Below are 26,023 nucleotides of genomic sequence, written 5' to 3'. Positions count from 1 at the left end.
TGGCCCAAATTTAGGCCAAACCTTTAGAATTAGCGCCCGATTTTCAACTTTAATTATTTTTCTAAGTTTTTTTTACAGTTTTTATTACTCTCATATAGTACTGAACAGACTTAAGCCGGTACTGCCGGCTAATTTACCGGTGCGCGTTTTTACACAATTTTTTACAGAAAGTTACATTTTTCAACTCAGAAAAATCTACTAAGTCCAAATATCATATTTAAATTTTTAATTAATATTCTAAATGTTTGAACCTATTCTGGACAATTAAATTATTATTATTTTACGTTAATTAATCTGTTAATTATTTTCAGTTCTTACATTTTTCCCTCCTAATAGAAATTTTCACTCTCGAAAATGTTAGTCACCATATAAACACACGAGAGTAGATCTCTTTCAACTCAACGTATAGCTTCCCGAGCTTTTAATAATCCTTAAAATGGTCCGTCACACGCAATGTTTATTGACACCGATTTGAAACCTACCCTAACCTTGTTCTCTTTTTCTCCAACTCGTAGTTCCTCAATTGTCTGCTAATCTTTAAAATTAATCACGTCCATATTCTCGAAACTCCTTCCTCCACGAAGCGTTCGTCTCCTAACATCATCAACTTAATCAAATCGTCTAGGCATCTCATCCATCAATGTCAATTAACGACCTCCTTGTTTCCGCCAGTGCTAACGACAACACATTTGATTGATTCTGACCGCACCAAATCCTACCCGTATCCTTGGCAAACCCTTTACGACATCCATGGCAACTCCTTTCCACTTCCAATGGAAACTTTTGAGAGGTTGTAGCCTTCTTGACGGTCTTTGATGTTCTATCTTCACCTTCTAATTATATCAGACTCTTGACACAATCGATGCTGCATCATCTTCATCTCAGGTCACCAGAATACTTTCTTTAAATTGTGATACATCTTCGTGGTTCTAGAATGAATAGAGAATCCGCTCCTATGAGACCCTTCTAATAACTCTTGCCTCTAAATACTTTCTCCATCTTCAGTAACCTCTCCCTGCTTTTTCTTCCCAATGACATTCTTTAAAGTCCCTGATTACCCTGTGTGTCCACTCATATCGGGTTTGAGGAAGTATCACTGTCTTTTGATGATTATACATTTTTTCAAGGTTCTTCCACAGATCTGCAGGATCTTTTAGTATGAGATATTTATTTTTTAATCATTCGTTAAGATGACGACGAAAGAAGATCATGGCTTTAGCTTTATCATTCTGGGATGTTTTATTTTCATTCTTAATGGTATCTCCAAGATCCATTGTATTCAGTGTGAAGAGATTGCCTTTTAATTTGAACTTCGAATGTGTTTTTGTTATTAGATCATATGTGCTTTTAACTTTGACTTAAGAATTCAGAATATATAGATTGTAGGTTGTAGCTGCATTTTTTATTTCGGCAACTCCAAGAGAAAATAGACTGCAATGCAACATGTTTTACCGTTACATGAAATGTTTATGTTATTTTCAATAACAAAATTGGAGACTTGCGTAACAGGTCTTAGATTAAAAGAGGAACAAGGAGCAGTAACCTTTTTAATACACACAACATACATACATCTAAACTGAAGGAAATTAAACCATAATATCCACGAAGTACTTGAACAATTATATCCCTTCAATCTTAGTTACATATAATTGTATAACACTGGGTCTATTGTGACAAAGCACTTGTGTTGTAGACAAGAAGTGCACCACCAGCAAGAAGGCCAACAAGAGTCACAGCCCAGATAGCCAAGCCAGTCGTACCTACAATTCATACAACCACAAATTTAATTAAGATCCCAAAAAGATATATATTTTGAGATTGGCAAAAGCTTATCATATTAATCCCTTAGTTTTTTTCTATTAAGTGATTCATTATGCGTCAAAGACTAATTTGGTGCACTTTTGTCAATTTCAAAGACATAATAGGTGCACTTAAAATTCGATGACTATTTTAGTGCAAGGGCCAATGACTAGGACCAATTTGCGACTTAATTAGAGTGCATGAAAATGAAACCTTTTTTCTCTCTCTATTTTATATGCAAATGTTTTGTTGGATTATTTAACACAGGTGAGTCCACCATGACCAATTTACTAACACAGACACGATACACGAAATATAAAGTATTTTTTAGATAAATTATAATGATATTTTAATATTTTATTGATATTAAAACATAAAATAATTTATTAATTTTTTAATGTCTTATTTTAATTATATAAAATATTTAAAATATTTTTTGTTTTAATAAATAATAATATATACTATTTTTAAATTTATTTCAAGAATACATGTTAAGAATAAGGTTAGACAAACTGACACGTGATAGTATTTAAGTGTGTTCAAGTGTATCCGAAAAAAAATTTTTATTTTTTATTAAAACACGGTTGGACATAGTAGATATGTGTGTCGGACGAGTTCGACCAGTGAAATGTGTTTGGCACACAGAAATGATAACTCAACGAAGCTTGTTAGAGAGATATATCAGCAAATTGAACTCTACTATGTGCTCATGCTAATTTTAATGAAATTTTCAGGCATTAAATTTCCTTACCGCCAGTGTAGACATCACCAGTGGGAGACCAATCCTTTTGATCGTAGATAGGACTGTACAACAATCGATATAAACAAATATGAAATTAGTGAAAATTTTCATTATTAATTCGATTAACACATAATAAAGGCACCTGAAATTATTATTCTAAAAGATGTTGTGTACCTGTAACCATCGACATTAGCACCGTACTTGTCCACAAACTGGTACACACCCTTTCCCTGAATTGAAGTTCAATAGTTAGAAGGTTGAATCAAATGTTTAAATCAAAATTATAATTAGTAAATCAATTCAAATATCTCAACAAGGGCACGCTCTCAAGTAATCAAGCAATATCCATGTCTGATTAATTATAAACACGAAAAAATTAAGATTAAAATTAGAAAAGAATAAACAACCATTTCTAACCATCAAAATTCTAAATGCTAGCAATTCTAACTACCCATCAAAGATTGGGTTTGCTCGTAAAATTATCCAGGATCGGTAGTTTGTTCGATAATTTTGTCGAACATTTTGGATAGTTTTGCCATATTCATTTAACCTTGATGAGTATCTAAGTTGATTTACATTGTTTTATGGTTAGAAGTTAGAAACTATGTGCAGTTCAAATTTTTCATAGTTAAAAACGATAGTTTACACAATTAATAGACATATCAATGTCCATTTGCTGAAGTTAGTTACATTAAAAATAATAATAGAATCCATGACTAAATTATCAGTGATCTATCACTATGTTTTAGTTAAGAGTAAGAAGCTGAAGTTGAAGAAAATAAAAAAGTAAATAAAACAAACCTTTCCTTTCCTGCCAGATGCATCAAGTCCATCCCTCAAGTTCATGCCTCCATTAATTCCTACAATCATTCACAACAAAAATAAGCAAAAAGAATAAAAATAAACAAATAAAGGCCTCTTTGATGTCTATTTAACAAAAGTGGTTATTATTATTGCTAACCATAAGGCTTATCAGTCTTGATTTTCTTGCCACCACTGGCCACGACTTTGAAGGAAGAGGATGCCCTTGAAAGGGATGGGATCCCTCTAACTGAGGACCTCTCAGCAGTGAAAGGTGCAGGTTTTAAGCTCACTGAAGCCATCACTGATGATGCCATTGCTCTGTACTTTTTTGCTTCTCTTCTTGTGCTTCTAAAACTGCTTCAATTGGTGGTGTAGGGGACAACAAAAACAAGGTTCTATGTATGATGATATTATTAGGAGTGACAAGAGGTTGGTGATTGGTGCTGTGACACGTGGCAGAATATATGTGGCAGAGTGGAGGATATGGTGCTGCAAAACATTATCTAAATGGATGAAATTTTCACCTTTTGTTTCAGGGACATACAAACAAAATCTTGATGCAAGACACATGGATATTCCTTCCTTTCATGAAATTATTAGGAAACGTAAAATAGGAAAAGAAAAAGGAATAAATAATCGAATGGAAATTATGATAAAATAACTCTAGCCCATTGAATATTGACCACAAATATATTATATTATATTATATTATATTATATTATATTATTATATAAGCTTTCTCTTTTTTTATTTATTTGATTCTCAAATTAAACTGTACATAGCTCTAAAACATTTTCAAGACTATGCAGAATTTGGAATATTCGTAAAGAGTTTGGAATATTAGTAAAAAATAACAATTTTCTTCTCCGAACCATGAAAACAGCTACGGCTATAATTATTAGATTAGGTTACATAAATTACACTCTTTGGATGTAGCTCTTTCCCAGATCCTACATTAACGCAGGATACTTGTGCCGCAGGCTGCTTTTTTTCTTCTCCCGAGCATAAACAAGTTTCAAGCTTTAACATTTATTTTCTATAAATTTCTACAAATTATTATATTGAACAATCATGTGTGATTAGCAATATTATTAGCCAAAATGGGTGATGGTTATTTAGTAATGATGCAATGGCTTAAAAATAAATGCTATTCTTATTGCAAATTGTTCTATCCGAGTTCAGTTCCTTATTCCCCTATAAATATCATAGCAAGGGAAAAGGATAAGATAGCTTTGTTTAAACCTAGATAGTGATAGTAGATAGCATATTTTCACCTTTTCTACCTTTGATCAGACAAAATAAGAAATGAACAACCAAAAGAAAGGCATGGTCTTGTTTGAGCAACTATAAACAACTTGCACTATCTTTAAGCCTTAATGCAGCTGCCAAGCCACTCTCTATGGCACCTTCAACATTGGGACTAACACAAAAGTCTCCACAGATTACTACTCTCTTGTTTCTGTCCCATAGACATTTTTCCTCTGGGGCAACTCTAGCACCTGGAAATGCACTTCCCCTACAAAAACAAACAACATTTCAAGTTATGCCTTTCATCTTTAACAACACATATTCAGCTCTGCCGTAGTCATTTTATATTCTTCTTAAACCATAACAGGCGACTCGACTTAACAACAAGCAAAGACTGTTTACGATCAAAATTTGTAACAAGATAAAGGTTTGCTAACTGGTATCATATAAACATCAACCGGAGGTAAAGCAAATGATGATACTCTATAATCTGACAAAATAAATGCATAATAGGTACAGCTTTTAGAGTCAATTTCCACTGTCCATCTTAGTGCAACCTGAAATATATAGTAATGCTACCTAAGCATATACATATATAGTTACTTACCATCTATGTGCTCTCTTAAAAAAGGGTTCCGGTATGTGAATTCCAGTACTCTGGAATTCTTGGAGAAGTTGTTCGGCTACTTTATTCAGTGTCGCATCTGAGGGCTTCTTCATTCCCATTTGAGAAATTATACCCTCAGCATATTCTGCTGTTGAATGAAGAACCCATCTTTCACTATAAAGAAGCCAACAAGAAATTAAATAGCAATAAAAGGAATCTGAACTTAGAAAATCCTCTCACAACGTGCCAACAGCATCGATCACATACCTTGTGGTGGTACGGTTTGGCTTGCAGCTATCACAATACGCCCAGCTTAAGACCTTCGAATTTTCGAAAGAGAGGCCTTTGAATGGTATCTGAATCATAAGTAACATTGTGATGAATTAAGATCCTTATAGTTCCACATCATGGATAAAATGATCTTGGAAGGAAAGTTAAAACATTAGATATAACAAAGCCTTTAAGTCAACTTGATTATGCCTAATATCTTCCCGCATGAAATTTTATTTAGAAAAGCCATCTCAACTTGTTTATCTTGGCAATTCGTTCTCATGTTCTACTATTTTTTGGATGCAACAACTCCCATGTCACACTTCATTTTTTTGATATAGTAGATATCAAGCTACACTAATTTTTTCCCTAGGAAAAGAGAACTAGATACTACTGTACTAGACTACACATAAAAAGGAAATATAAATTGTGTTTCCAAAACAAAAGTGTGACTAATGAAATAGGTCCAACTCATGTCAAATTCATGAATTATCAAACTTTAACAATCATTGACAGTTTGGGAAGCATATAGCTATATCTTACTGATGACAGAGGCTCTGCAAATGCCAGCATCACAGCAAAACATGGCTGAACAGGAAGATTCTGCAATTTTGCCGACAACTCTGGCACCAAATTGAAATCTGCATACCACACAAATGTCAAGAAAACTGTTGATTAGCCAGTAAGCAAATGGACGAAAAATTGTTGATTTCACACATGGCATACAAACAGCTTTTTTCTGTTTTCATTATATGAATGTGTGTCTCTGTTATTGTCTTAATACCAATGTGATTATCATAAGGATGCCTATTAGGAGTAGCTGAAACACCAGGATACTGTAACAAACCCAATTAGGTCAGTGAGCTCAGGAGAGAATGAAATAGAAGCTTCCAAGAATCAGGAAGGGAAGATTCCTCCCTTGCCTTTTCACTACAGCAGAAAGAATAGGAAAAATGCAATTGGGAATATTTTTCTAACTAACTTGCCACATGGACAAGGGGGTGAGGGAAGCATGAGGGAGGAGAGTATTTGAATAACAGATTTAGGAAGAGAGGGGCAGATTTGGAGTGAGGATTGGAATACGAGTAGGAGAGAGGCTGGCTCTCTAATCAAAGCCCAGCGTTATCTCTGTGTACTTCTGCATTTCATAGTTTCAATAAAGTACTGGGGTGAGATCACCTTGATCAATCTCTCTGTTTCTATTTGTATGTGTGTGTTCTGTTCCATGCAGGTACCAGTTCTTATAGATACATTTCCAGATTGATTTCAATATTGTGTTGAATCTGCGTAGTTGACAATTTGATCTCTTCCCAAATTTAACTTATGTTAATTAAGGAGAACCACCAATTTGATCCTCAAAAGATCACTGCTGACAAATTATATTCTATCGAGCACCCCAACGATCAATGAGCTAACAAATTAGTCCTTAAAAAATCAACAACCTGACAAGTGACAAATTAGTTCCCAAAGTATCTCTTGTCAACACTATTTTAGTGCATTAGCAACAACACAAACAAATAAAAGACCATCTAGTGACTAATTCGTTGGCATTTGATCTATCAGGAACCAAATCATTCGTCCTCCCTGTTAATTACATAAGTAAATTTCATGTTACATGCCAGTTGAAGTAAGAGAATATTCATATTAAAAATTGTAAAGAAATCAGGTGAGTTTCGATACTTCCCCTCATCAATTTCTACTTATGTTCATTCATACTGAAAATTCTGATTTAATGAAAAAGAGACAGAAAGTTCCATTCAACGCAAATGTATATTAGCATGCAACTTACAGTTATGACAATTGGCTCATACCATCTAAAATTCTCACAACTGAAGTTTTGGGAAAAAGACCTATTAAAAGAGCACAATATTGTCCCCACAAAGGATAATGAATCATGAATCACTTGAACATGGAAGAATAAAGTGAGATGAAAGAAAGACATCATACCAAGTGGTGGCGGCTGTCCTGTGACTTCTGTGACTCTAGAAGAGACTATATTCTTGTCTGATGCAACGAGCCCCTTAAACTGACCAAGATTTTGTCCGTCCACACCCGTCAATGACCACAATTTCTCATCATCCAACCATTCAGCTTTTCCAATACCTACACTGAACTTACTTTCCACACCTAATGATGAGAACATAGTAAATAAGCTCTTCACTAGGTCCACAGTGAACTGTGAATAAAAAGACTAAGTCATAAATAGAAGTAGATACCACTTTCATTGCATAAAGCTTTACATATCGAGTTCATGCCTGGAACACCAACAAATCTCTTGCTTAATCCTACCTAAGAGAGATTCAAGTTAGAGAAGCAATTATTCTAACAAATGATATATATACATGAATCCAATCCAAATCAATACATCACTTATAAACATGATGGAAAGATGTTAACAATACAGAGGAAGTTACACTATCATGAGCATTGACAACACTAAGGGCATGTTTGGCTGGAGGATACGAATTTAGTGAAAACTCTCATGGATGATTTCAATCATGATCATTTTCATCCAACTTCTATCCCGTAATCAAAATACCATAAACATTTATACAAAATGAAAGTATAACACGACATAATCAATGAACAAGAAAAACTGAGACAACACCCTATCATTTATTATTATGCAAAAACAATTTAAACATATGAAGAATAATTTCAACCTGCTGCTCTATGTTGTTAAATTTACGAGTGTGGAAATCAAACGAGCCAAACTCTTCTTTCCATTCAGCTACAAGACCCTTTGACTCCCACTCTTGAACAATAGACTGCACTTCAGGCTTGCTAACTGAGAAAAACGGAGCCCCATGGTCGAAGCTCAGCTCCTTCCCATCTTCAGTTTTCTCTCTGGATTCCACAGAAACAAACAAAATTAGGATCCTCTTTCAATCACCATCAAACCAATGAAAGAATTTTCCACTAAAACTTGTTTTAAGCAACTAAATTTTTTAACTCTGGCATCCTTTAAGCAAAACCAAATAGCACAACCTCATAAAAGAAAACAATAACAGGATGCAGAAGTTTTATCATAAATCAATATAAGCAATTTTCATGAATAAATAAATAAATATATATAGATAAAAAATTCAACAACAAAAAGATAATAGCTTCAAAATACTACTACAAATAAATAATAAACAAGTTATTACACAGAATAGGAGCCATTCAAATTTTAAAATCTATAAATTAATAATGAATAAAAAAAAGAAACCTTCTATGGGACATGCGTCCACCAGGGCCTCTAGCTGACTCAAAGAGAGTGACTGAAACTCCATTTCTGGCGAGTGTAGATGCACACACAGCTCCTGAAACTGCCAACAATCCATTTTTTGGTTATTTTATTTTAACATAATTAATCGACATTATTATTGTTTTACTTTGTAAACTTCAATATTTTAATCAACGGAAGCACTAGAAGCCAAAAAGATGAACAAATAAAGAAAGATAAAGAAATTAAAGTAAGATCAGTTGGCAATAGATAAGATGAGTAAAGTGCATACTTCCACCTCCCACCACAGCAACCTTAAAGGCGGCGGTATTCATGGTTTTGTGGTAATGAAATGTAATAGGTTCTGAGATGAATCTGAAAGGTCCAATCTATCTAACAGAGACGATAGTCATGGTTTGTGCATTGGACTGGAGAGTGGACACCTTGATCTTTCAATGGGTCATTAATTATTGAAAGTTACTGCTGTTATATTTAAATTAAATAAATTTAATATTTATGAAATTTGTAATCCGTATAGTATTAATTAATTTAAATAAGATTATACATCTTGAATACTAAGACACACAAATTATATATAAAAAAAAAAGATAAATACCAAATTGCTATCCGAAAGATTCTAGCACAAAATGATACCTGACTTTTGTTATGGACAAAATAACTCCTGAAAATCTTTAAAATTTGACAAAATCATCCAACCATGAAAGGATGACAGTGAATGAAAAATGCTGATGTAGTCGTCGGAAGAGAGCTCTGGTGACATTTTTCTGACCACCTTTTTCTTCTTTTTTGTGTTCACTGCTTCTTCTTCTTCAACATGCCACTGTGTCCTCTTCTTCTTCTTTGTGTTCACTGTGTCCGCTTCTGCCATGGCAGCTGAAGAAGACCGCCATGTCACGTCGCTGCACCTCACCGTGTTCTTCGTATTTGCCGCTTCTTCTTCTTCAACACGTCACTATGTCCCCTTTTGCCAGACCACCATGGCATGCTGCTACGTCCCCTTCTGCCATGGCAATATCTCGTTGCGTTCTCGTGTTCGCCGCTTCTTCTTCAACACATTGTTGCGTCCCTTATGCGTCCCCTCCGCCATGGCATCACCTCGCCGCTGCGTCCCCTTCTGCCATGGCAAAGAAGAAGAAGATCAGAAACGTCGCTAGAGCTCTCTACCATCATTGAAACTCTCTTCTGACGACCAATTAGCATTTTTCATTCACTGTGATATCATCCTTTCACGGTTGGACGATTTTGTCAAATTTTAAAATCTTTAAGGAACTATTTTGTCAATAACAAAAGTCAGGTACTGTTTTGTCAGCGCCAGAATCTTTCGGATACCGATTTGGTATTTACCTTTAAAAAAATACAATTTAATGACTCAGTATTAGGGATAAGTAAGTAAGAGGGTTTGAAAATAACTAAGGTTCAGTTTGGGTAAATAGCTTAATTAAGTTTCTTTTGACAAAATAGCTTAAACAATAAATAGTTATATTATAAGTAGCTTATAAATAAGTTATTTTGTGTTTGAATTTTTAACTCTAAAAATACTTATTTTATTGAAATGTGATAAAAAGTATAAGTATTATGAGAGAAGTCATTTTTTTAACTTCTCTATAAGCTCCTAAATAGCTTCTCAAAAAGTTGTAATTTAATTTTAAAAATTATACCAGAAAAATTCATAAGTCAAAATTTCAAAAAAGTTAATTTTAAACTTTTTCAAACGGGCTCTAAATCTAACCGTGTTAATGTAACATCCCAACTTTTTGAATTAAGTCATTTTTTTTAAGAATAAATGACCATTTGTACCCATGAGAGATGAAAACGCTGACATTTGTACCCATGAAAGCTCGAAACTAATATTGTACCCATGATAGATGCTGTCCGTGTGACAAAAGTACCCTGGCTTGGATCTGAGCTTGGTTCGTGGGTTTCCAAACCTACGTGGCACTCCCAACCTCCCCCTCCCCCCCCCCCAAATCTGAGCCAACCATTCATCATCTTCATCTTCTTCACCATCACCATCACCATAACCTCCATAACTTCCATCACCATCACCTCAGCACCGCCACAGCCACCTCCCTTCACCACAACTTCCGGCGACAACACACACCGCCACGCCCCTTTCTCTTCTTCTCCCCTCTTCTCACCTCCGCTGAGCCCAGAAACCACAGCGCTAGCTCCTCCTCTCCACCAAAGCCTAGAGCGACAGCGGCCATCTTCTCCATTCCTGGGTCTCCTCTCGTCTGCCACCAAACAGCCGCGACACCCAACCTTCTCCGCAGCGTCCTTACGGCATTCCAATCCGTCACCACTCCCCTGTCTGAACCCTAGCTCCGCCAACCATCACCGTCGGCCTCTACGAGCCACCGCAACCCTCTTCCCTTTTCTTCCCTTTGTGTGATCTCTGTCTTCCTCAGCCACACCAACGAACCGGCCACCTTCTCCTCCCTCTCTCTCACTGGCCGAACCGCCGCGCCGTCGACGAGCCACAGCAACGCCGACGATGAGCCCCTTTTCCCCTTTTTTCTTCCTTCTCTGTCATCCCGTCTCACCATCGCGAACCAGCCTAGCACCGTCGCGATTCCAGCCCCGTTTCCCGTTCTCCCATGGAACGACCAGAACAGGGTGCAGCCTCTGTGTCTTCCATCCCCTCCGTTTTTCCCTGTGTCTTCCATCCCCTGCGTTTTTCCCTGAGTTCTGTTTCTTTCACTGTATTGCTTTTAGTTCATTTTGCTTAATTTGGTTAGTTAAAAATGCATGTTAGTGGATTTAGGTTTGTTTTGATTCATGCTGGTGTTTGAAAATTTTGCTGTTTTTGATTCATGCTACTGTTTGAAATTTTTGGCTTGTCTGATACTGTTGGGAGCTTTGGGGGAGGTAGGGTTCGGACAGACGCTGCGGAGAAGGTTGGGTGTCGCGGCTGTTTGGTGGAGAGGAGGAGTGAGAAGAGGGGAAGAAGAAGAGAAAGGGGCGCGGCGGTGTGGGTTGTCGCCGGAGGTTGTGGTGAAGGGAGGTGGCTGTAGCGGTGCTGAGGTGATGGTGATGGAGGTTATGGAGGTTATGGTGATGGTGATGGTGAAGAAGATGAAGATGATGAATGGTTGGCTCAGATTTGGGGGGGGGGAGGTTGAGAGTACCACGTAGGTTCGGAAACGCACGAACCAAGCTCAGATCCAAGTCAGGGTACTTTTGTCACACGGACAGCATCTATCATGGGTACAAGATTAGTTTCGAGCTTTCATGGGTACAAATGTCAGCGTTTTCATCTCTCATGGGTACAAATGGTCATTTATTCTTTTTTAATAACTAATTAATTAATTAAAATGGTAATGATTTAAGATTTGAATTTAAAATTTAAACATATGAAAGCACTAGTGGTAGTAAATCTCTAACCGACAGTAAACAACCTTTTAAAATATAGTCATAACTAATTCTACATTTATTAGATTTGAATGATATTTAGTTATATGAAAAGATAAGAATACTAGCTCTATTCCTTAAGTTCAGTATAAAATCAAATTCAAATTAAATTAGATAGATAAATCAGTTATGAGTTCATAGTAGAAAATTGCGCTCTTATCAGCCAGCCTGATATACTAACAGTATTTTGAGAATATATCAAGATGTTGTTATCCGATTGATTTCGTTTGATATTAGTTTTAAAGCTAATTCAATTCTCCATAAATTTGTCTCTATTAGCTAATTCCAAATTTCAAACGTAGAAAAAGTTATAGGGCTCACAAAGTGACGATCCAGATTGAAGATTTCACCTAAATGCCTCTTAACATAATCTGCACATACCTGAGAGCTATTTGATCCTTCCTTTATCATTCTATTCCCTTTTCTATACAAAAAATTCTAGTATACACAAAGTCTAATCATGAAACAAGTCTCTCTTCACTAACAAACCGCATCTATTTGCATCGGAATACCTAGCGGAACTTCACTCGAGGTAGGGGTTTTATGCTAATTTTTATGTCATATATAGATGTTAGCATTACATGTCATGATATAATGTCTCTTCCCTTCATACGCATTATGCATTATAATAAAAATTTTATGTGCATAAAGAACTGAGGGAATGATCCTTCGGTAAGGGAAGGTGACCCCCAAAGACAAGATAATCGAGATGATCCTTCGGTAAGGGAAGGTGATCGGCAAACTTTTGGGAACCTTCGGTAAGGGAAGGAGACTCCCATCAATTTTATATAATAAGATATCTTTGTTGATATAACTCTTTTCTTGTGTATGTCTAAATAACCTTGATTGTAAATTGAACTGAGGGAATGATCCTTCGGTAAGGGAAGGTGACCCCTAAAGACAAGATATCGATATGATCCTTCGGTAAGGGAAGGTGATCGTCAAAACGTTTGGGATAAGAACCTTCGGTAAGGGAAGGGGACTCCTACCTTTTATACCGGTTTGAGCTCAATACCTTCCATAAAAGCTACAAGAAAAAGTAATGAAGAGTGCAATGAAAAGTGTGATCATGATTGTTCTTCTTTTATTTTTTTATTTTTATTTGTGATTATGTTTATTATTGCATTCAAATATCCTTCTTTTTTTCAAAGTTCCTTTTTGTATGATGTGTGATATTGTTTAAGATCTTTATTTTATTCAGATCTATTCTGTTTGACTTATCTATAGTAATGTTACTATTCTTCTCTTATTTATTATTTATTTCGTCTTGCTTTATGGCCTATGAAAATATCATACCAAGGTTTATGAGTTACCTTTATATGTTTTAACGCTATAGGCATTTTGTATGCATTACACATGTCATAACATAAGTAAATGAGAAGCATCTAAAAGTTACACCACTCCGACTAATCAAGACTTTTGAAAATAATAATTGAACAACATTGCATCATCACTGTTTTTATTTTAAAACTCGGAGTGGTTGGAGATGGATACGATGACACCATATAGATAAACTACTGAGAAACTTTTGTTTCTCACCCCTCTCTCTGTACTATCTTCAGGAACGATGCAGTACGAAACAATACAGTTGAGGTGAAAAGATAGGTGCACTAGTGGGAGCAAGCCATCGAGGACGTAGATACAAAACATTAAACGTTTACCTTAAAAAGGAAGAATATGCGATTGTTTTAGCCATAATTAAACAAATTAAGAGAATTAGAATTTCCTATGTGTCTTGTTTTATCCTTATTGACTGATTGCAATTGTAACTATTATGTTTCCTTTTTTATTTGGTATGAGTAAAGCTTGTCATTGTTGTGCCTTCATAGTTTAACACACCGATTTTTCATGTTAGTATTTTCAAATCCACTTATATTTTTCAACTAGTAACTATTCTAATAAAAACTAATTATTCAATATTTTTATCTATAAATTATTTTATATAAATATTTCACATTTGTTTTAAAAGAAAAATTTCGCAAAATTTTAAATATCAGCTACTAAATATAATCCAAATAAAGCTTAACTCAGTTAAAAAGTATTAGGGTGTAACAGTTAAATAAACCCTTGCATTCGGGAGAAACATACAAAATATACCTTTGTTCATAAATCAGGTACTTAGATATATGTATTTAGGAATAACAAAAAAGGAATTGTCTAAGGTGGGGAAACTTGAAACGGTTCTTAAAGGACTAGGAAAAAATATTCCAATTTAATGGCTTATATTAATGCCATATAAAAAATGTGTAAATTTATAAAACTCTACTTTAAAGTTGTACTAATTATGAAAGGTTCTATTAGATTAAATAATAAATTGATAAAATAATTGAAAATTAATTATATCTTTTTCATTAATTTTTAAAAAAAATTAAAAGAATTTTTTTAACATTATGAAGAAATAATATTTTGATATCACTATTAAAAGATTAAAAAGCTTTTTATTTTTAAAGTTTTTTAATTGTATTACAACTTAAAATTTGATTTCTATTTTAAAATATTAAAATATCTATAGAATTCATATTAAAAAACTAAAATATTTGTTAATTAGCATTAAATTTAAAATACCAAAATATTCTTTATGTAATAATTTTAAAATTACTATTACACATTTTATATGAATAAATAATATTATTTGATTTATTAGCAACTATAAATTTTAATTTAATATTAAAAAGATTAAAACATTTTATAGTTAATTTTAAAATACCAAAACAACTTTTTTTAGCATTAACCTTAAAAAAATAAAATATTATTTTAGAATAAAAATTACTTAATTGTATTAGAAATTGTAAATTTAACATTCAAAACAATTAAAATATTCATATAAGTAATTTTTAAAATAACAAAATAACATTTTAAAGTTAATCTAAAAAAATTAAAATACCATTATAGATTAAATTCATATTGTTTGATCATATTAGAAATGAAAAATTCGAATTTGATTTTAACAAGACTAAAATACTCATTTTAAATGACTAAGGTACCTTTTTTAAAACTCAAATAAAAATAATTTTTTTGTATTAATTTTAAAAAATTCTAAAATTTCTTTTAGATTTAAAGATATTTGATTGTATTAAAAGTTAATATTTAAATTTTATTATAAAAAGACTAAAATTTACATAAAATTCATTTTAAGAAAATAGAAATTTTTCTTAACATTAATTTTAAAGAGATAAATTTTTTATTATAATTATAATAACTTTTATTATTATTGATATTAATGTAGTACATTAATTGATATTATTATAATTATTATTATTACTGTTATTATTGTTACTTTTTATGACTAACACATTTTTAACAAAAATATTTTAGATCTTTTAATGAAATTATTTTTAGAAATGAACAAGTAATTTAAATTTGCAGTATTTCTCTTATTAGTGATGTTGACACGTGTAAAGAATGGTATGAACTCTTCAAGAATATGGGTTTTGAATTCTCTTTAAACACACGTGATGATCATATGAATGTGATAGTCATGTAAAGGTTAATTACTTGTTTATCATATTTCAAAGTGACCCCAATATTTTTTACATATTTTTAATTTATCCTGGTCCATTAAGGACCTTAAAATACTTTCCTGATGCTAGAAGCTTCCAACAAATTAATCCATCCTCATAAATAAATGGAAGTGGGGGCGAACCCGACTCAAAAAGATCCATAAATTTCTAAAAAAAAAATTACTTGAATATCTTTATATAAATGTATGTTTAATGGTCTTTATTTTTATTTTTTTAAATTTTATAAAAGAACAAATTAATTATGTGTATATTTAAATTTACAATAGCTAATTATTTAAATTTGTGTCATTTTATTTTAATTTGTATGTTAAAAATTTTGTGTGTATATTGATTTATGTTAGACATCTGTTTGATCGCTTTTTAATTTGATATATTTAGTTGAATTACATTGAATTTTATTATGATTGTATTAATTTTTTTTAAAAAAAATTAAAACTAAATATTCATGGATACCGCAGATATCTATCTTTTTGGCAGGGGTAAATAAATGGGGACGCGCAATGAGAATGAGGCGGTGATATGGGAGCATTTTATTAAATGGGGATGAGGGAGCGGGGGAAGGTCCCCGTTCCCGCAGAGTCTCATTGTCATCTCTATTGTTGTATTTGTTTCTGAGAACAGGACATGACAAGAAAAAGGATAGAGACACAAAATTTTATATTTTTGTATTCTGTTTGGTGATAAATTAGAACAAATTATAAAAATTCAATTTATTCTCATTTTTTTCATCAAAAAATTTGAGAAAAAAATATAATAATAAAAAATATAATTTTGAAAAACTAATAAGGACTTGTTTCGGTGAGCTTCTAAGAAAAGATCTTTTTTTAAAAGATCTTATGGAAAAGTAAAAGTAATTTTATGTTTGGGTATCTCATGTAAAAAGATCTTTTTATCTATCAATTATGTTTGGGTATAACAATATAAAAGTACTTTTTGTTTATTTATTATATAAAAAATATCTTTTTTTAAGAAAAAAAGATCTTTTTAAAAAAAGATGTAAATTACAGCTTCTCAAAAAAGATTTTTTTTTTATTTTTCTAGTGCTTTTATTTTTACTACTAGAAATTTGCCAAACACGCTAAAAAATAAAAACAGATCTTTTTTCATTTTTTATCAAGATAATGGCGCCCAAACAAGCACTAAGAATAATAAAAGAAAAAATAAAAAATAAGTTGTGTCATTTGTTAGTGTTTCTGTGTCCTTCGTGACAGGATGGACACAAAATACACTAATTTAGCGTCTCTAGATACAATGTTTCTGTTCATGTCTCATCTATCAAATATAATTTTTGTCTTTATATCTCTGTCTCAATATCCCATCCTTATAAACAAATACAGCCATCTGTATTTGCATATTTAGGTGTCTTACCCAGAATATGTGTATAGGCATATTTAAGTAATGGAAAAGTATAGGAACCAAGTGTCTAACCAACCAAAAAATGAATAACTCAATTAATTATAATTATTAATAATTAATTTTAAAATTTTAAATTCAAAATTTAAAAAATTTTAAACTGATCAAATAAACTTAATTAAAGTTTATAAAAACCTTCCTCTTCTCTTCCACATAACAACGCCTTTCGTCTCCCTTTCAGCCCATGAGTTAATCTCCTTCGCTATTTCACCCTTGTTAGTGAAATCAAGTGAAGCCAAAGTGGGCTTGTAAGTATTCTCCAAAACTTGTGAGAAGGAAGGCTTCATAGATAGGCTTTTGTCAACCCAAACATCATTAGCATAAGAGAGGAGAGGTCTGCCGCTCGCAGAACGGTCGACAAGCACAGAGGATAAGAGCTGAGTTGCCACGGAGTTGAGATTGTTGATGGATTCTGATCAGAGAGGAACGAGAGGAATTCGTCACAAACCGGACCTTTGGACCCGGCGGCATCAATGCCAAGAAGGAGTTTGATGCACAAAGGCGAAAAGGCAACGTTCTTGTTACCGTCGTTTTCTTTGGAGAGTAATAAGTGATTTGCAAGAACCTGAAGAATCTTCATCATAACGGCGTCCTCAGACACCGGATCAGTTTTCTCGAGTCGGCAACCTATGATGGCAGTAACAATGGCTTCCATGGCTTCTCTGGCACCGGGAGTCCTTTCATCGAACACCTCGAACTTGAGGATCTTGAGGATGGAAGAGAGGGCGACGACTGTGGAAAGGAAAGAACGAAGGAGAAGAATTCTTAAAAATCTATGAAATTCTTAAAAAAAAATAAAGATATTCACATTTGCAATACAAAAATATTCAAAATATATATAAAAGAACATCCATTTAGTATAAAAAAGAAACATTCTAATACTTAACAGAAGAAACATCCATGTATATTAACTTATTTATTTATGATTTAAAATATTGGTTATTAAATGTTTCACCACATTCAAATTAGGAGGAGATACGTTCAGTATCATTGCAACGTGAATCACAGAAACTAATTCAATTAGCTTCTGTCTCTTCACCCTCCTTCTCTCTCCAAATGCCTAAAACATGATAAATCAAAAAATAGATTTAAAACCATCCGATTTACAAAGAAAAGAAACATCCTAATGCCTAGCATAAGCACCATCCACGTAGAGATTTTAGATTCACTCAGAGGCATTTAGCTGGTTTTTGGATGATACCTTCTTGGTTCCCTAGCATTGTTGTTAAGTAATAGTCTTGGATACGTGTATATACATGCATAATAAATTTAATGTTAGTGTACTGAAAATACGAAATATGTGTATTATTATAACAATTTAATTATAATATTACGTACTTATGTTATTATACTTGTATGATTAATTAAATATTCTATTTGAAAAAAAATTAACAATTTAAATTTTTAAATTAAAAAATTAATTATTTAAAATTTTAAAATTATACATGATATATACAAAACCTTTTGGGTAGTGTTGTGTTGGCTTGTTTTTTTTCTATTTCATCCAATTTTGTTTAAATAATTTAAAATGTTAAAATTACAAAATATTTAATTTTGCATTCTAATTTAGTCTCTAACATTTCAAACGTCCTATTTCAATTCCAAAAACTTTCAAACATCCTATTTCAATTCCAAAAAAAAATTTAAGTGAGTTCAATGTTGTTCCATCATTAAATTTGACACAAAAAATTCGCATACTGAAAAAATTATTACCATTCGAGTTGAATATGTAAGTGAAATCGATTTATCAACGATCTCAAATATAAAAATTTTTTCGTTGATTTTAAAGCATTAATGATTGATTGTTAGAATTTAAAATGTTGTATAGAAAAAAAATTGAGGAAAAAAATGTTATAAGAAGATTTTGGTTATGTTTTTCTAACTCATGGAAGAAGATATGACTTACCTAATAACGTTATTAACGTCTATGTCACTTATTACGTTAACTATTAATATAACGGTAGGATAATATTTAACCTGTTTGAAATTTTTGGGACAGCAATAAGACACTTGAAATTTTAGGGATTAAATTAGGATTTGACCCAAACATTGGAGACTAAAATAATACTTTACTCTTTAAATTATAATTATCTAAATTTTAAAATTTTAAATTATTCCAAGAAAGTTAGATGAAATAGAAAAATAAAATCAAACCAACACAACACTGCACAAATTCTTTTTTATATATCTTGGATAATTTTAAAATTGTAAAAAGTCACTACTAGAAAACTAGTTATTACAGACGGATATTTTCGACGGATTTTATCCCACGGAAATACAGACGAAATTTTAGAGAGATTTTTTGTCGGAAAATAAAAAAATGAATAAGCATAAATTACAGACAGAAAAGAGAATCCGTCGATAATTCTGTCAGAAAAATTAATTTTTTTTTGTGGGAAATAGTTACAGATGAAAAATTCGTCTGTAATTAAATGGACAAAAACGCTACGTTCCATTAAATTATTACAGACGGATTTTCTGTCAGAAATAATAAGCTAAACCTACCATTGCCCGAGCTCCATTCACAGCACACAAATCAAACGAGATAAACCTAGCAGCTACCTCTTCTTCTCTGTCAACAGGCTACTTCTTCTTCTCCTTTCCTCACCCACAGCACCACCGCTGACCACCCTAACCACTGCAGCTACCTTCTCCTTCTTCTCCTCTTTTTTAAACACTGAACCAGTAGAACACAAACCCTGTCTCTCTCGTTCTTTCTCATTCACAGAACAAAGCAAGCTCAAGCTCCATCACCGCCGTGCCTCTCTCTCTCCTTTTATCACCCTCAGTTCTGGCTATAGCCATCATCTCTTCCAGCACTACAACCATCATCTCCTCCAGTCAATGCTGCGGCTACCTTCGCGCAAGCCCTAGCTCCGTGGCGACCAAAATTGGTTCCACCGTCAGCCGCGGTGCCACCTCTCTCTTTCCCCCTGTTCGAACCGTAGAGACCTGAGCATCCTTCTTTCCCTCTGCCCTGTTTTGATTGTCTCTGCTTCCAAGTTTTGGTTTCAAAATTGTTTTAATTTCTGTTGAGTTCAATTAATTTTGTTTAGTTAGTTTGATTTTAGTAATTATTTTAGTTAGATTTATTTTTTGATTAGTGGATTTTTAGGTTGTTAAAATAGGATTAGATTAGGTTTTGATTCTAAATAGCTGAGAAATGTTTAGATTGTTAATCTGGATTGCTGAACAATGCTGAAAATTGTTAATATGAGCTTGATGAATGTTGTCTAGAACAGAAATTTAATTCAGTTAATGGCTTCTTCTCTGGTAATGCTTCTTCTCGGTAGTTTTGCATTTGGAGTATTAGCAGAATTGTGTTTCTGCTTATCTATTCAACCTATTTTGTTTAATTTATAGATAGATAGTTATTATGAGTTCTCTGTTGTTCATGAGATATGTTAAATTGAGCAATAAAAAAATAAAATGGAATAATAGGTAAAATTCCTTTGCGTTATGATTTTACTTTGTAGATTTGTTCCATAATTGATACTTTTGCTTGAACAAAATTTTGTATTGCAGAAAATTCTCTATTGTTCATGCTATTTTTGTATCTGTTATATCTTTTTACCTCCTCATGAGATCAGATATTAAGTTACTCAACTTCGTTTCATCGGATGCTGCATTTGGTAAGAACATCTGTATTTTGATCTCGCCTTCATCATCTACTGGTTGGATTGCCAGTGTTGTAAAATCTGGAATTGTGATTGATGATGCTGAGAACTGATGTTGAGGTATTGAAGAAGATCGTTGAATTCTTGAAGTTGTAATTTCTATATCTATATGATGTAATTTTGGTTAATCTGTAATTTTTGATCCTTCTTGGTGCTGTGGTGGTTGTGATTGAGATCTGGAATTTAATTCTTCTTCTTCTAATTATTCTCTGCCAAGTTGTTCAATTTCTATTTTGTGCTTAATTTCTTCTTCTTCCTCTTTTCTTTCTTGAATTTTATAAAAAGTAGGAGGAGGTTAGAATTTACAAGCTTTGCTGGTTGGTGAAACAGGACCTACAGTTCAAGATCCTTCTCTCATCAAGGTCCCCTACAGTCATTAATTGAAGTTTAAAAACAAGAAGGTAAACAAAAACAACCCTCCTACCCCAAAACACACACACACATCATGACTCATGAATATTATTGATCAATTTACTGAAATTATTGTTTTGATAGGAATGAGTTTCAGATAAGTTTGGAAAATTTGCTAAGAGAAAGTTGTTTTACCACCAACAGCCTTGTCTTTGACCATTCTTCTACACTTCTCATTTTTCTTTGCTAGTTCACCAAAATTAGATCATCATCGGAGTCTTGCTCAACAAAATCCTGGACTCCTGGTTCTAGTTAAACACTTTAACAGACTCATCCATGCACTCAGTCCAGTGATTCACTTAATTGTTCATTTTTTGAATTATTTGTTTGTCTTGTTATAATGTCAGTATTTCGGTTGCATTTCTACTCATTTGAAAAGTACATATATTTTTATTGTAATACAGGGGCGCATTCTTACTATTGCTGGGGTGACTATAGCTATATGCTCTGCACCTTTTATTGGCCTTTTAAATTTAGTTGCTCTAGCTGTTTGGCCAGACTGGCTGGTTGTTGTCACTTGTGAAACATATAAGGAAAAAAGCAAGGGAGAATCGAGTGTCACTCTTAGGTGATTCTGTCCATTACGGTGGTTCTATTCCATTGAGCTCAACTATAGAGAGGATGGTAACATAATTTAAGTGGCTTTAGATCTTATTTAATAGACATCTATTTATGTAAAATTTTTCTTTTTTGTGTTTTATATGGAACAGAAAAAGCAGTTGGGCCGTACACCAACCCACGAGGAGGTCTTCAAAGAAACCCACACACTTAAAAGTGACAAATCTAAATGGATGGACAAGCGCTCTCAAGACACTCATGTGAGATATAGCATAAATGTTAAATTAATATACATGCTGCCACTTGAATATTTATATACACATATGCATGTATATATATATTCAACTAGGAATGCTTAATTAAGACACTACCATGCATTACCATGCATTACTAGTATATGGATTTAATTAATTAATGGACTCTGTGTTAACTAGTCATTATCCAAAGGACTTGTTACTGTCCCAACTAGATTCGTCTTTAAAGCTTGTATAGTCAAAACATGCTGCTGTCTAAACTCACTTGTGTATCGCCCTTATAAGGTAACGTTTAGTAAATGGCTCTTTTCCTTATCCTCCCTCTTTTTTCTAGCATTATATGCTACCAATAAATTTCATCTTTAACTGCTTATCCCCTTCAACAGTTACTACTACCTTATTCACAAAGAAATATATAGATATACATGCATTAATAGCACTTTGTTACTTAGAAATTAGTTACCCCAATAGTGTATGTAAGAACCGTAACTAATCAACTGGTTAATTAAGTGATTAATTGCCCAAATTAGATTCTGAAAAGTTAGAGTGAGAATTTGAGGATTTAAAGGTGATTTTTGGACTCAGTGGGTCTTTCTGAGTCAGAAAATGTATTTTCTGAAAAAATCGTGAAAAATTGCGAACCGGCAGTTGAACCAGTTGAACCGGTTGAACCGGTTCAAGTCTGCCTGGTACCGCATGAGAAAAGTGAAAACCGTCAAAAACTTTAGAAAAATATTAGAAATGAAAATCTGGGCGTTAATTTTAAAGGTTTGGCCTGAAGTTGGGCCAAACGGGCTAAAAACGCTAACAGATTGGACCGAGCCCGAGTTGGGCCCAAGCCCAACATATAAAAGGCTCATTTAATGAACCCATCTCATCACAAGACACTAACAAACACACACACCCAGCTGAAGGAGAAAGGAAAGAAGTGAAACCCTTGAACACTATTCATCTCAATCTTCCAAAGCTCATATCTTGAGCTAGAGAGCTCCGATCGCCGCACTGTTAGTTAACTTAGCGTTCTCTTTGCAAATGAGCACTGATTGTGAAAACAGAGCACGCTTTCTTGATTTAGTCATGGGCCACACTTTTAAAAGCGTGGCCTAAGGCTCCAAAGCGTGCCCAAACTCCAAAATGTGCCCCAGAATTTCTCTTTTCTCCTTTTTAACTTATTTTGTGCTTTTTTGCTTCTTTTTCTTCTTATTTCCTATAAAGTTTATAAAATCAAAAGATCAAAGAAATATACCATTTAAGCACAAAAGTATTCAATATTTAAGCACTAATCATCAATTTCTTGTATCAAAAAGCATAAAAAAACATGACATGATGACATGTCATCACATTTGCGGCTACGCGTTCCTTGTGAAGAGCTCTACAAAGTCCATACAAGAAACTGGGAAGGTAACCACAAAATCTTTTCTATTCTTCTCTCCAAAATTTCGGTTCTTAGGGTTTGTGATTAAGTGAGTTTTTGTGATTTTGGATGTTTAGGTTTGCTCTAATCCTTGCTTAGCCTTGGATTCTTGCTATTAAATCTGTTGGAGAAGGTAAGAGCCATTAAACTCTTGTGAATTTATGTTTAAATGGAACTCTAGGTTGATTTGAGGTGATTTATATGTGTATAGTTTGATTATTGTGGCTTTGGGAGCTATTGGAACTTAATTGTGCTTATTGGAGTGGAATTAAAAGCTTGGATTGTGGTTGAGAGCTTGTTTGTGCTAAATTGGAGTTTTGATGCATATTGAAAATCGGCCAAGATATGATTTGGGTTTCCTCTATGTAGTATGTAATATTCATGGTCACTTAGGCTAGTGACATATAGGATAGGTTTAGATTTATGTGGTTGGTTGATGTTGTATGCTGAATGATATTGATATGTTGAGAATTAATGATGTTGGGATATGATGCTTGATGATTTTGAATGATTGTATAATGTTGGATATGGATTTAAAGCATGAATGGGGTAATGATTGGTGAATGTATTGGAGAAGGGTTGATTTAGAGTCATATATTTGATGTTGATGTTTGAGAATGGTAATTGGTGACCCTAGAAGGTAAATTGTGTTATAAATGGGGGTTTGGTATATATCTAGTTGGATGTGGCTTGTGAATTTGGTAAATTTGAGTATATGCAAAATTTGGGTAAAAAGGGAATTTTGGTGAACTTTGTTTGATCATAACTTTTGCCTCAGTTTTTGAAATTGATTGAAACTTATTTAGAATTAAAGACCTTTGAAAACCCTTTAAATCGATATAGGGTTTGTAAAAATTGGAATTTTGTAGAGAAAGTTATGATCATTCAAAGTTGGTGTTAAAAATCTGAAATTTTGCTAAGTTGCAGAATTTTAGGATTTCTGATGTGTGCGCACGCACAGCCTTGTGCGCGCGCACAACCCTGCGAAAATCATATTCTGTGCGGACGCACAAACCTGTGCGCACGCACAGGCAGGGAAGTGCCTACTAGTTGCAGCGCTAGCATAGCTGGTGCGCGCACACATCAATGGAGAATTGCGACCTGTGCGGACGCACACACCCCTGTGCGCACGCACAAGTCGGGAAGGGGAGTCTGTTGGGGCGCTAGCACACCCTGTGTGAGTGGACAGACCTTGTGAATTTCAGTCTCTATGCGTATGCATACACCCCTGTGCGCACACACACTTTTAAAACCTCTTGGGCGTGCGCACGTACACACCCCTGTGCGGCCGCACACGCCGTGTTTCTCAAAATTTACTTGTTGTCAACTATTCCACCTTTCCAACAACGTTGTAAGCTTCTATAACACTATTTTAAGACTTTTGGGCTTGGTTTTGAGTATTAGAACATCGGATATAACCTAAGGGTTTTAGTAAATGATTTTTAAGACAAATTAGAAAACGGAGGCCTAGGTTTCTAGCGTGCTGAGGATGGTTTGATATTATGTGAAGGATGATTGATATAGGAGATGAGAAATTGTGAATTGTTGATGTTTGGAAACTGAATTGTGGATTGACGGTGGTTGAGTGGAGTCTAGGACTCTAAATGAGATTGACGGATCCACTTTATACTAAAAATGTTTTTTGAAAACCACTGTACCATTATTTTATATTGAGATTATGAGACGCTATGCGCCCGGCAGGGACGGCGGTTGGATCTCGCCTGTCGAGGTAGCGGCGGTGGCGTAAGAACGGTGGTTCGTCTCGCTTGCATTGAGATGTAAGGTCTGTGGCAAGAGTATCCCGCTCGCATCCCTTCGGATCTATAGAGTGTGTAGGCGCCGGTAGCTAGACAGTGATCCGAGCACTATATCTCGGGGGTTCCTATATGAGAATTCTGAAGGGCGACGTCTCCATGGAGATGTGTCGGGTTGGCAGTTGAACTGACAATGTGATATCACAGCCAGTAGGACAGGCATTCATCATATGCATTTTCTATCTGTTTGCATGCTTTGTCTACTTGTAATGGCTTTCCTATTTGTATAACATGCCTAATTTCTAGTTGAATTAATTGCCTTATATGTCAATACTTGTGTTTTACTTGCATTGTATATTACCTGTGTTTTCTACTGGGATTGAGGAGGTTCAGAAGGCGATGGCGATGGGATCGCATGGAGGATGGGTTGGTGAAGGCTGTGGGACAGCGGTGCTTGATTAGAGTAGAAATCCCTAAGATAGATTACCCGGTTTATTTAAGTTAATGTTGTTCTAGTTATGCTTATTTGTTTTAGTATGCTTAAGTTTGAATCTTGTGATGGATATGGAGCTTAGGATTGCCTTTGGCGTCCTGGGGTCTTATATCCTACATCACTGGGTATTGTTATCATACTGAGAACCTCCGGTACTCATACCATATTTTCTATTGTGTTTTTCAGATGCAGGTCGCAACCCACCTTAGTGAGTTGCTTTGGATGGTGACAGAAGCGGAGGATCTTGGATTCTTTTGGAGTCTTTTTGGTTTATTTTGTTTATGCATATCTTTTCTTGTATTTTGTTCTTCCTAGAGACATGTATTTGAGAGAACAAAACTTGTATAAGCTGTTTTCACTGTATGGTTTTGTATACCTGTATATGGCTAGCCGGCTTAAACTCCGCGAGTCGTGGCT

General features: G+C 33.9%; 3 protein-coding genes across 3 annotated transcripts; all 3 read right to left on the bottom strand.

The window, feature by feature from the left end:
- Positions 1 to 1,498: 1,498 nt before the first annotated feature.
- Positions 1,499 to 4,336, bottom strand: LOC112771801 (photosystem II 10 kDa polypeptide, chloroplastic). The gene is made up of 5 exons (XM_025816620.2): positions 3,504 to 4,336; positions 3,344 to 3,402; positions 2,717 to 2,772; positions 2,552 to 2,604; positions 1,499 to 1,760 (listed from the first exon to the last, which is right to left on the bottom strand). Exons 1-5 carry the CDS (start codon positions 3,658 to 3,660, stop codon positions 1,666 to 1,668), a joined length of 420 nt encoding a protein of 139 aa, XP_025672405.1. The 5' UTR covers positions 3,661 to 4,336; the 3' UTR covers positions 1,499 to 1,665.
- A 144-nt stretch (positions 4,337 to 4,480) lies between these two features.
- Positions 4,481 to 9,151, bottom strand: LOC112772147 (uncharacterized). The gene is made up of 9 exons (XM_025817032.3): positions 8,972 to 9,151; positions 8,683 to 8,782; positions 8,135 to 8,318; positions 7,688 to 7,760; positions 7,419 to 7,598; positions 6,015 to 6,112; positions 5,469 to 5,557; positions 5,202 to 5,375; positions 4,481 to 4,862 (listed from the first exon to the last, which is right to left on the bottom strand). Exons 1-9 carry the CDS (start codon positions 9,012 to 9,014, stop codon positions 4,691 to 4,693), a joined length of 1,113 nt encoding a protein of 370 aa, XP_025672817.1. The 5' UTR covers positions 9,015 to 9,151; the 3' UTR covers positions 4,481 to 4,690.
- Positions 9,152 to 17,170: 8,019 nt separating this feature from the next.
- LOC112770034 (serpin-ZX-like) lies at positions 17,171 to 18,265 on the bottom strand. Its single transcript, XM_025814465.1, has 3 exons — positions 18,247 to 18,265; positions 17,571 to 17,777; positions 17,171 to 17,457 (listed from the first exon to the last, which is right to left on the bottom strand). The coding sequence occupies exons 1-3, from the start codon at positions 18,263 to 18,265 to the stop codon at positions 17,171 to 17,173; spliced, it is 513 nt and encodes a 170-aa protein (XP_025670250.1).
- Positions 18,266 to 26,023: the final 7,758 nt, after the last annotated feature.

This window comes from Arachis hypogaea, chromosome 18 (assembly GCF_003086295.3).
Source record: "Arachis hypogaea cultivar Tifrunner chromosome 18, arahy.Tifrunner.gnm2.J5K5, whole genome shotgun sequence".
Taxonomy (NCBI): domain Eukaryota; kingdom Viridiplantae; phylum Streptophyta; class Magnoliopsida; order Fabales; family Fabaceae; genus Arachis; species Arachis hypogaea.
The sequence above is the reverse complement of the archived record's forward strand: the minus strand, read 5'-3'. Positions and strand labels throughout refer to the sequence as shown.

Coding starts and splice junctions, on each gene's coding strand:
- LOC112771801 (XM_025816620.2), bottom strand. CDS start 3,660: ATGGCATCATCAGTGATGGCTTCAGTGAGCTTAAAACCTGCACCTTTC. Junction 3,403..3,503: donor CAAGACTGATAAGCCTTATG/GTTAGCAATAAT, acceptor GAATGATTGTAG/GAATTAATGGAGGCATGAAC. Junction 2,605..2,716: donor GCTAATGTCGATGGTTACAG/GTACACAACATC, acceptor ATTGTTGTACAG/TCCTATCTACGATCAAAAGG.
- LOC112772147 (XM_025817032.3), bottom strand. CDS start 9,014: ATGAATACCGCCGCCTTTAAGGTTGCTGTGGTGGGAGGTGGAA. Junction 8,319..8,682: donor GGACGCATGTCCCATAGAAG/GTTTCTTTTTTT, acceptor TGTGGAATCCAG/AGAGAAAACTGAAGATGGGA. Junction 5,558..6,014: donor TTGCAGAGCCTCTGTCATCA/GTAAGATATAGC, acceptor CTTATGATTCAG/ATACCATTCAAAGGCCTCTC.
- LOC112770034 (XM_025814465.1), bottom strand. Junction 17,458..17,570: donor ACTCTCCAAAGAAAACGACG/GTAACAAGAACG, acceptor CTCTCTGATCAG/AATCCATCAACAATCTCAAC.